General features: G+C 42.9%; 3 protein-coding genes across 3 annotated transcripts in view; 1 reads left to right on the top strand and 2 right to left on the bottom strand.

Moving 5' to 3' along the window:
* Positions 1 to 11,153, top strand: part of LOC128529944 (NACHT, LRR and PYD domains-containing protein 12-like) — a 143,886-nt gene that overhangs the window by 109,663 nt on the left and 23,070 nt on the right. The gene's annotated exons all lie outside the window — the stretch shown is intronic.
* On the bottom strand, positions 1,158 to 7,480 carry hps4 (HPS4 biogenesis of lysosomal organelles complex 3 subunit 2). The gene is made up of 13 exons (XM_053503582.1): positions 7,258 to 7,480; positions 6,221 to 6,335; positions 5,949 to 6,039; positions 5,703 to 5,846; positions 5,459 to 5,566; positions 5,199 to 5,315; positions 4,857 to 4,951; positions 4,637 to 4,712; positions 4,260 to 4,396; positions 3,453 to 4,026; positions 3,086 to 3,212; positions 2,337 to 2,445; positions 1,158 to 1,822 (listed from the first exon to the last, which is right to left on the bottom strand). The coding sequence occupies exons 2-13, from the start codon at positions 6,250 to 6,252 to the stop codon at positions 1,651 to 1,653; spliced, it is 1,782 nt and encodes a 593-aa protein (XP_053359557.1). The 5' UTR covers positions 6,253 to 6,335; positions 7,258 to 7,480; the 3' UTR covers positions 1,158 to 1,650.
* Positions 7,668 to 9,499, bottom strand: LOC128529952 (cytochrome c oxidase subunit 6A1, mitochondrial). The gene is made up of 3 exons (XM_053503590.1): positions 9,359 to 9,499; positions 8,701 to 8,843; positions 7,668 to 7,967 (listed from the first exon to the last, which is right to left on the bottom strand). Exons 1-3 carry the CDS (start codon positions 9,456 to 9,458, stop codon positions 7,881 to 7,883), a joined length of 330 nt encoding a protein of 109 aa, XP_053359565.1. The 5' UTR covers positions 9,459 to 9,499; the 3' UTR covers positions 7,668 to 7,880.

Below are 11,153 nucleotides of genomic sequence, written 5' to 3'. Positions count from 1 at the left end.
GAGCAGGTTTTTTGTGGCTCTTAGGTGCCCATTTACACCCCAGTGGAGTGGAGGCTTTAAATGCTCCTGCATAATGAGGCCCTTCAGTGAACAGCTTAATGCGGCCTATTCCCATTTACAACCCCCTAATGAGCCCTAATTACACCGCATGTGCACCATCACCAACACAACACTCATTTGCAAATGAAATGACACCAGCTGAGCGAGCATAAAAACTTTCTTTTTCTGATCCTGAGTACGATCAATAGAAGTTTGAGTGGTGAGATGTTTGGAGACTCCGAGCCTGAGGCGAGAGTCGTGACTTTAGAATGGTTTTATGCCCACGCTGTAAAACACACAATTTAGTCTGTTAGTTCACAAGAGAATTGTGTCTTACAGGTGAGCACTGAGAGCTGACTCACAGATCTCATCATTTATTCACTTAGCTTCACTAATCAATCAGATGCTTCAACACCTGAGCCTTTCTGATGAACTCAGACAGAATTCTCAGCTTAAACTTATTTTACAAATCAGAAGGTCCTCTGATCAACGATATATCGCCATAACATAGACAAACTATTTAAACAGTAATCCATCAGCACTTAAATGCCATTAGACATTAGTGAGTTGTCGCTGATTTTTATTTATTTACTTTTATTCTATTACCTGTGACCTTCAGTTAAACTCATCGACACATTGTTTGTAAGAAACGTTCAGCTTGCCGACTCCGAAGTCTGATCCAGAAGTTTCATGCTTTTTTCCCTGAGAGAGGGGTTACCGGGCCTAATGCTGGAGCCAATGAGGGGCCAAGGGGGGCAGGAGGAGGGGCAGGGGTTATTTCGTCACCATGACAACAACTCTAGCTACTTAAGATATCTATATGAGCACTTATGCAATCAAACACAATATAAACAAGTGTGAAAAACAGTGGGAACAACCTGCACAGGAGCTACGCCGAGCTACAGCTCGGAATAACGTGATAATAAGAGGAGATAACAACCGATTGCTGAGAACTGAGATGCTTTAACCTTAAAGCTCATCCCTGTCATGGTTACTTTCACTAAACTTTCTATAAAGCAGGACACGTCATTAAATAGTTGTCCATATTGGTGGAAAAGGGAAATAATTACAAAAAACAGTCCTGTTGCGTGAACATGAATTCATCAGTAGACTTTATAGTATAAATATCACCTTTATTTATAATTTATCACAAAAAAAGCTTTAAAACAACATGTTTTTACACTCTCGGGAAAGTAAGCGGACCAAACTGTACTTTTTCTCGTGGGTCAGGTGGACACCTTTATCTTTAGTGTGCATCTTTGATCTGGAAATGGGGACCTTTAAATTCTTTAACTATATTCACATTACAGGTGTGTGCTTTATAATACCTTAATAAAAACTATTGTTAAGTACCGTTTTTTTCTGAAAATGCACACACACACACAAATATCAAATTATATAGGAATGTTCGTGATGTGATCTCAGACACTATGTAGTGCACAGGACGCTTTACTATAAGCCCTATATAGTGCACATACACTAGGGTGCTAGATCATTACATAGCTAACACATTGAGGCTCTGTGTCAAACTTATTAATAATCATCTGTATAATAATAATAATAATAATGATAATAATCTCTGTTTCTGTGAGAGAAAGTGTGTGTTGAAGCTCAGAGCAGGTTGACCCCATGTTTGAGTAAGCGATGGCGAGCTTTACTCGGCAGAGAGAAGGCGCTGTCCTGGCCGTTCGGTATCCCAGAGTTCCTCACAGGCGCCCCCTGCTGGACAAAGAAGGTCTCCTGGGCCACAGTGCGGGAGGCGTAGAGAGCACAGCTGGCGCTCCTGCAACACACACACACACACACATTTCGGCATATGTCCCCCATTACTGCTTTTATTATTGTGCAGTCCTGCTCAGACATCGCGGCCGAAATATCGGTGGAATCAGATTTGTTTCTGAGCGAGACCTTAATTTTATCTTATAAACTGACTGCTTTTTTGCCCCCGAGGTGAGAAGGCAGGTAACTTCAGCCTCCATGTCACCTGCGATGTCATCACTTACCGCCTTCACACGCGCGTCCATCTGAGAATAACATTACGCCATTAAACCGCGTTTCACAACGCCTCAGAAAATCCGATCTGACTGTTCACACGACAGTCGCATTGGCACAAATCTGATTTATTTCCACTTATGACGGAGGCCTGAAACCGACCTCGAAATATTCAAATCCATGCGTTTTTGTCCTGTTTACACGGTTATAGGATTTATCTGATCTGTATCACATATGAGCAGAAAAATCAGAACTGAGTCTCATTTAACTGACACATGTAAACACACACACACACACACACACACCTGATAATGGCTTCCTGCAGCATGTCCTCACGTGAGAAGTGCGAGTGCAGCAGGGCTGTGGCTTTCACAAACGGGCGATCTTGAGGTCCTGTAGAACCACACAGGTTCGCTAGAACACACACACACACACACACACACACATTTTATTTCTCCGTCATGACTCTCGGAACCTTTCTGAGATGGTTTAATTATAATAGCTACTATTGGCTGTTTCTTTGTATTTATATATATATATGGGAAATAAGAGAGTACTAAAAAATAATCAGTTTCTCATGTTTTTGTTTTCTTACAGCTGCATGTGTTGGTGAGATAAACAGTTTTGTTTCCTTTTTGTTGTGATCTGCTGACAATAATTTCCCCTAAATTCAAAATCTAACCATTGTTATTCAGAGTGTATATTTAAAGGAAATGACATCATCACACATATGACAATAACCCAGGATCATGCAGTATTTGCAGGGCTTTAATAACTCACTTAAATACATAGTTTAACTTTTAGTAAACAAAGTGTCTTAATGCTTTGGGGAAATAACGTTAATAAATCAGTATTTGGTGAAATAATAACCCGAGTTACAGTTACATCACTCATGTGTTCATCACATTACTGTTGGGTGACTTTACACAAAAGATCAAAAGCAGCTCAGCTTTACATGATGGTTTGTGACCCTCCATCTTCCTCTTGATGACATTCCAGAAGTTTCCTCCAGTAAACTGCAGTGTGTGTATGTGTGTGTGTGTGTATGACTCACTGGTGAGTGTGTTCTGGATGCGGTCGAAGTGGGCGAAGGTGTACGGCGCTGCAGGGTTCTCAGGCGCAGGTGGGAGCGTCCTCAGGTGAGCTTCGAGTCCGTTCAGAGACGCCAGACTGCTGTGGTACTGCACACACACACACACACACACATAAAAAACCTAACCTGACCACGCAGACTCGTTGGCTGTCCATACGAGTAAATCTAACACTATAAAGTGAACTGCTGGTCGTATGTGTCTGGTCGCCATGGTAACCGGGACACCTGTGTTATTGACACTGAGGTACCTTCAGTGTGGTAGTATAATGATTTAGAACGGTATTACTGTACCGTATTATTTTCACACACACACACACAGAGCGCTCACCACTTCCTGTTTGGCGTTGGGGTGTGTGTCGAAGCCGGGTTCGACCAGCAGTATAAGTACAAGCCCTCTGACCCGGTGCTCATACAGCAGCATGGGCTCCAGCACCTCGTCACTCCCCTCACACACCCCCACACACTCCTCCTCTCTGCTGCTCCTCCTCTCTCTGATGTCATTCTCTTGCCCCGCCCCTTCCTCCTCCTCCTCCTCCTCCTCGTCCCCGACAGCTCTGAGTTTCTCCTCCTCACTGGTGCTGCGGTTCCGATACCTTCCGCTGACATCATCGACCCGCTCCCGCTCGCTGTCCTCTCCTTCACCGGGTGCTGAAGCCTCAAACAGCAGCATCTCACTCGCCATGGCGTGGTCACGTGACTCAGCGGCGTCTCCGTCTCCTGGCTGGTTGGAGCGAAACGGCGTGCTTGCTAATGAGGGACACAAGCTGAAACTCGCATCGTCAGAGAGGGAGGAGTCAGGGGAGGACGTCAACATCCGACTGGACGACGGGTCAGCGATGGGGGTGTCGGAGAGGGTGCGAGAAAGGAGGCGGGGCTTCACTGGTCGTTCAGGAGATTCAGATCTGAAGAAAAAATATATACATTTAATCTGTACAATGGTCAGATATTATTATTATTATTTAATATCTTTAAATAAATTAGATTAAATGTTGATGCAGTTTCTGTGCCACATCCTGATCAGCTTATATATATATATATATATTAGCTTTAATCTTTTAACTATTTCTACAAACTCAGTGACGCGTACTAACACTAGTTATAATACAAGCAGCATGTGATTGTAAGGTCACGGCACCTGCAGGATGCGGAGTTGTCCACTGGAGGGCGGCGAAGGGCGTGCAGCTCGGAGGGCGTCAGAAACACTGGTGTTGATGTTGTGCTGGGGGGCATGGACAGAAATGAGCTCCTCCCACTGCCTGATCTCTTCTTCTCCTGAAACGGGAGGGCGGGGCTTATGGGTCAGATCTTTAAAAAACTTTCATCACCATCACGTTAATTAGCGACCTGATAACGAGCTAGCACACTAACACCGCACGTTACGTACAGAAGTATAAAACTCACAGTCAACCGAGGGAACAGTGGACAGGTGGAAAAAGGACAAGAGTGAACAAGTGGGAGTGGACAATAAACAAATGATACCCTAAACACAGTTTTAGCGGAGACGGCGCTCACCTGTAGGCTGTACGTCTCTGTTTCATGCACCATCACCTTCATCGTCAGCTCTGGAGACATCCGAGTGCTCACCATTCTGTGCGCATACACACACACACACACACACACACTGGTGTATTTACTTTCTGACTTGACTTTTACTTTCTGAGCTGAGGCTGTAGTGTGCACTAGGTGACTTAATTAAGGAATACGATAAACATATAAAATCTGATCCCCAAACCTTCCGCGGTGGAAAATACAGCCTGTTAACACCAGGGGGCAGCGCTGACACGCCTGCAGGATGAGAGCGGCCTTCAGCAACAGCAGCGGATCAATCTGAGACAGAGAGAGTTATAAATGTGTTTATTAATATGACAACTCATAAACACAGTACTACATACTGTATAATAAATACAAAATATGTTTAGTCTTATCTGTTTGTTATTTGTATTTTACTTATTTACTCGGTTATTAATGTTTGACTTTATTCTCTGATTATAACTGCACCAGTAAAGTGTATTGTCATGATAATTTCTGCTGATGTGTGTGTGTGTGTGTGTGTGTGTGTGTGTGAGTCAGGTACTTGTGTGTAATCGACGGTTCTGAGGCAGGTTAAGATGTGGTGCAGCTCAGTAGCGCCGCCCTGCAGGTGAGAGAGGTAGCGCGCCCAAGATACAGCCAGCTCCTCCCTAGTGTGGAGCTACAGCAGGGAAGCAGGAGCATACACACACACACACACACACACACACACACACACACGGGGCTGTGAGACACATCAGAGCACATCTGCATGATGTAAGTAATGATGATGAACAGATAAAGGATGTGATAAAGTGTGTGTACCTGATAGCTGCGACGCACCGAGCCATTATAGAAACAGAACAGATCGATCAGCTGATCCAGGAGATCACACACACTGACATCCGGGAGATCGTTAACACAGCTCAGAGCCTGGGGGGGGGGGGGGCGAGGGGGGGGTATGATTAACTCCAGATTAAATGTCTGTACAGGATCATACAAGTGTCATGGTAAGGGATCATCTCTCTCTCACACACACACACACACACACACACACACACACACAGACCCAGAGGAAGTGGTCTCTCATGCGGATGGCGTATTTGCTCTTGCGCAGACGAAGCAGACGGAGTGGAGACGCTGAAATCTCTGACACACAGCGACTTACACCGGCCAGCTGACCACACACCAACTCCTGATCATCCAGTGGAGTCTGGAACGAACACACACACACACTCCAAACATTTAATGAGTGAGAAGGCAGATGGACAGACGCTCAGACAGACACTCAGACAGACAGCCAGTCAGTGCTTACGTTTTCAGGGTAGTAGTAGCAGATGCCTGCGCGGGTCGGATCTCCTTCCTCCCGAACTTTAGAGAAATCGTAAAGGAAAAAACAACTGCATCTGAAAACATCACACACACACACACACACACACACACACACACACACACAATTAAGTATCAATGTGAATGTGTTCAGTCAATACAAGTCTGCTTTCTGTATATATCTGTCTGTCTCTCTGCCCAACCATCCTTTGCTTTGTGTGTGTGTGTGTGTGTGTGTGTGTGTGTGTGCGATCTCACCGTGAGCTCTCAGTGTGTTGCGTCTCAGCCATTAGTGCTGAATGATTCAGGAACACAGTACTGATTAAACCGGACCTTTATCAGACACACTCCGTCCTCCGGGCCCTGTCCATCCCTGAGTGGAGCCGAGACACAAAACAATACAGTAGAAAACAACAACAACAACAATAATAATAATAATAATAATAATAACAATAACAGCATGTCCATTTATATCATATAATGCTGGGTTAATTTATTTCTTTTAAAAGCACTTTATTGATTTCTATGATTTACGTTTTTGTAATTACCAAGTGTTTTTTTCTTGTTCATTTCTGATAATTCTATATTTATTTACTCACTCCTCGTTATTTATGTACAGTATTTACATTCCAGCTTCGTGTTGAATCTACGGCACTTCAATCAGTTACTTGATTTACTTAAACAATATAAATGCCGCCTAAATCCTGTTTTACAAAACAGAGCAAATCAAAAGCCTTTTTGCGTAGAAATCTGGTTATTTATAAATATATGCGAGCTATAATGATGTTTATTTAATATATGAATCGCTTTATAATAATCAGCGTCCTATGAAAAGCCAACTTTCTCCTATCCGCTTTGTGCTGAGCCCGCCTCCTGCTCTTTGATTGGTTAACTTGTGCATAGCAGAAAGTCTTAACCAATGGCAGAGAAAATCCCGCAGGATGCACTTATTACTAACCAATAAGAGCGGATTAGCCTGAATACAGGCAGGTAAAGAAAAAAACAAAAACACGGGCTGTAGGATACTTTAATACAATTTAATTCTAAAACTGTTAAAACCTTTTAGCCTGAGACAGTGAAGTTTTATGGGTTTTTTTTTTTTAAGGCACTGACATGTTAGCATTTTAGCACAAATCTTCGCTGTTTAGAATTTAGCGACCTCTGCTAAAAAAAGGAACCTTTAACAGGAAGCTAAAGTTAATCACGTGACACCTTGATGTTGCAGTTTAAATCACATTAAGTGTTTAATTTGATTAATCCTTCCAGTTGTTAAAATAAGCTGATTTTAAACTCACCTGCTCATCCAAACTTTAGAGCTTGTGCATCACCTCAGCAAAAAACTAAACGGGTTTTAAGATAAAAACAAACCCTTCACCGCGTTATTGTAACACCTCCTCCGCGCGCGCTCTCCCTGTTCCTGACTTCACATAAAAACACAAATCTCGCTTAAAACATTGGAATGTTGGTCACAAGAAAGTGTCACGTGAGAGCGGCTCGGTTCCAATCCCCCTCACGCATGCGCACTAACCCCACCTACGTTCCAGGACGCGCAAGCTGCGCTATGGCACACACAGAGGGACAAACTCATTTAGAAAAATCGTTGTTTTAATCAATTTCTATACTTGCAGTATACCCAAGTGTGAAATGTTTGCACTCTACACTTAAACAACTTGTATAAACGGGTGGGAAGAAATGACATGAGACATTTAATAAGTTAAGGATTATATATTTATTGGTTTGTTTTATTAACACTCACACAGTGGTCCAGGAGAGAGTGACTATTCATGAGCGAGAGGTCAAACGGTTTAAATGTGTTGGTACGTAAACTGACATAAATGGTCCTGGAGTCAAGAGAGGGGAAAAAGAGGGCGGACTGAGACCGCCCTCTGGTCCGGCTCGATTGGAAGGCCTGCGTCCTTCACTCGTGACTCTCGTATCCATCGGGAAGAGGGTTGACGTGGGAGTTGTGGAAGAGGGTCTTGTTCCCGTCACCCCAGGGGAAACGCTGTAGAAACAGGGAATGTCAGAAATAAATGAAGGAGAGCCACAAGAGAAAATACACAAACTAGTAGAAGAACTGTAATAATTCTCTTATTACAGTATTTCTCTTATTACAGTATATTTTACTTTGTACAGCATATTTACTAGTTAATTTTATTTTTTAAGTATTTCTTTTATTTCCTTTTTTTTTACTTTGTACAGCATATTTTACTAGTCAATTGTATTATTATTATTATTTTTTAAAGTATTTCCTTCATTCCTATTATTTCTTATGTATAAGCTTTTACTATTCATTTCCTTTAAGGTCACTAGCAGTCGTTTAAGCATTTCACTGCATATCGTACTGTGTATGTGACAAATAAAATTTGAATTTGAACCGAAATCATGAAGAGCACCACACACAGTTAAAACATTTAAACTGTTCATCATCAGCGAAGTGTGCACTGTACAAACACATTCCTGTGAATGAGCTGTCACTAATAATGTATCAGAAGGAGCACATTAATATAGACCTGTATGACTGTTAGAGAACACCTTCTGACCAATGAGAGAACAGGATTCTCAGGGCTGTAGCGTAAGCGGAGATGACGCTTGAACCTGGTGGCATTTGGTACTATTTTTGAGCAAGGCCCCTAATCATCAACTGCTCAGATAAATAACGAGACAAAAATGTAAGTCACTCTGGATAATGCGGTCTACCAAATGCGTAAAATGTAATATAACACACACACACTCACCTTGCTGCGGATGCGGAGGTGTGGGTAGGGGACAAACTCTGGTTGATCGTGGCTGTGGTGCTGGGTCTTCAGGAACATGTTCAGCATGCACACCCCGACTCCAGGCAGAGCCACCAAGAAGGTCAGCAGCTTCCAGGTCTTCACTACAAAACATCAAGACAAGATGAGTGAGCGGGTCAGTGCGACTTAAAGCACCTTCACACCTCGGCTTACTACTACATCAGGGCAAGATCATGAAAATACACACCATATATAGAGCTATTGTATAGATAGATAAATATATAGATAGATATAATGAGGGTGGAGAGTCTGAACATACTCTCTAAAATAATTACATAGTCTATACTTATTAAAACAAGTCTCAGTCTAATGTATTGATGGACGGATAGACGACAGGAAGCACAGTTAGAACCATTAACAAAAATAAATTGACAAGAACATGAACTATACTGTCAACTTGATTTTAAAGAAGCATAAACAAAACATTGTGTGAAATTTCACACGAAACAGAAGAACATATAGTGTATAGTCGGCTAACATGACGATTAGCATTAGCTTCAACAAGGTCACGTTCTACCGGAAAGAGTCAGGCTCTGTTTAACTAATTATTATTTTTAAATTATTGTCTATTTAAAAGTAATAATCGTATTAAAGTTACCCCCTTGCTCTCCGTGAGCCGCCGCGGCTGAAAGCTGCCGTGTCTGAGCCGCGACACCGGAGCGCAGCAGAGCCTGAGAAAGACGTCCAAACGCCGCCATTTTGCTTTCCAATTGATACACCGGAAAACGGAAGCGGAAGTTGAATTTGTAACAAAATGCGGTGAGGCGTATGATGTGTTTCATCTACCCGTTTTCCGACTAGAGTCCCCGCCCCCCGCTGGCTCTACAAGGATTGAGAAGGGTGCTCGCTGCAGAGCCAAATGGGAGGAGCTCCAGCTCCCCCTCGCTAGATCTAGTGGGCGGGGCTTGAGACGCTATCAAGCGCCACCAAGTGGATGTTAATGTCAGTGCAGGTTCAACCATAATGGAAGTAAATGCTTCTCTTTCTATAATATTTGTCATGATTATGATTTATTATTTTCAGCATGGCCAGTACCATTTTTGTGACTAACGGCATTATGTAAATACTTTATTTTAATAATGCTTTATTGCCCACAAATAGTGTAGTTTTACACAAATACTTGATAAGAACATTACTCACACTATATATATGTGTGTGTGTGTGTGTGTGTGTGTGTTTAACACCTTTTTAAACGTTGTATTTATGTAAGCTTGTCTTATTTACTACTTATAAGGATGAATAGTTTCCTCACTTTTTAAGTCGCTTTAGATAAAACCGTTTGCTAACTATCTGTGCTCCCCTCTTTAACTCATCGACTATTCTAAAGCATCTGATTAATAATGTAATAAATAATAATAATAAATGATAAAGTTTATTTAAATTGAATTTTGACTATAATTTTAGACAGACTCCACCTTCATGTGATAGGCTACACATTATGCTATTTTTTATGTTTTATTATTATTATTTTAAATGGAAATAAGTGACCAGTCCAGTAGCCTGCAGATGACACCCAACTTGTTCTCTCCTTTCCTCCCTCTGACACTCAGGTCTCCACCTGGATCTCAGCATGTCTGGCAGACATCTCCTCCTGGATGGCTGTTCATTAGCTGAAGCTCAATCTCACTAAAACTGTTGTTTATCCCTTGTGACTCATCCCCATGTCAAGACCTTGTGATATCCCTGGACAACCACCAAATCACTCCTTCAGCCACCGCCCGCAATCTTGGGGTAACCGTGGACAATCATCTGTCATTTTCCCCACACATCGCTAACCTTACTCGCTCTTGTCGATTTCTTCTTTACAATATCAGAAGAATTCGCCCATTTCTTTCTTCACAGGCTACTCAGGTGCTTGTTCAGTCCCTTGTTATTTCAAGACTGGACTACTGCAACTCACTCCTGGCAGGCCTGCCTCTGTCCACGATTCGTCCTCTGCAACTGATCCAGAATGCAGCAGCACGACTCGTTTTTAACCTTCCCAAGTTCTCCCACACCACCCCACTCCTCCGCTCCCTGCACTGGCTTCCTGTAGCTGCCCGCATCAAATTCAAAACACTGATGCTTGCCTACAAAGCCAAAAATGGCCCAGCACCCACTTACCTCTCTGCGCTAATTACACCACGCACTGCACCACGTTCCCTCCGATCCTCCAGCACTGCTCGCCTCATCCCACCATCTCTCAGGGATCGAGGGCGGCATTCATCCAGGCTCTTTTCTGTTCTGGCACCTAGGTGGTGGAATGAACTTCCTCTAGATGTCCGTACATCAGAGACTTTGACTATCTTTAAACGACGACCCAAGACTCATCTGTTTCTCCAGTACTTGAACTACCCCCCCCCCCCCCCCAACCACCAAAAAAAAAAAAGGGTACCCTCTTCCCAGTTGTGTTG

Source organism: Clarias gariepinus, chromosome 9, assembly GCF_024256425.1.
Source record: "Clarias gariepinus isolate MV-2021 ecotype Netherlands chromosome 9, CGAR_prim_01v2, whole genome shotgun sequence".
NCBI lineage: Eukaryota > Metazoa > Chordata > Actinopteri > Siluriformes > Clariidae > Clarias > Clarias gariepinus.
This window is presented reverse-complemented; position numbering and strand designations above follow the sequence as displayed.

Coding starts and splice junctions, on each gene's coding strand:
- hps4 (XM_053503582.1), bottom strand. CDS start 6,252: ATGGCTGAGACGCAACACACTGAGAGCTCACG. Junction 4,027..4,259: donor GACAACTCCGCATCCTGCAG/GTGCCGTGACCT, acceptor TTTTTTCTTCAG/ATCTGAATCTCCTGAACGAC. Junction 3,213..3,452: donor CCAACGCCAAACAGGAAGTG/GTGAGCGCTCTG, acceptor GTGTGTGTGCAG/TACCACAGCAGTCTGGCGTC.
- LOC128529952 (XM_053503590.1), bottom strand. CDS start 9,458: ATGGCGGCGTTTGGACGTCTTTCTCAGGCTCTGCTGCGCTCCGGTGTC. Junction 8,844..9,358: donor GGCTCACGGAGAGCAAGGGG/GTAACTTTAATA, acceptor GATGTTTTGTAG/TGAAGACCTGGAAGCTGCTG. Junction 7,968..8,700: donor ACCTCCGCATCCGCAGCAAG/GTGAGTGTGTGT, acceptor CTGTTTCTACAG/CGTTTCCCCTGGGGTGACGG.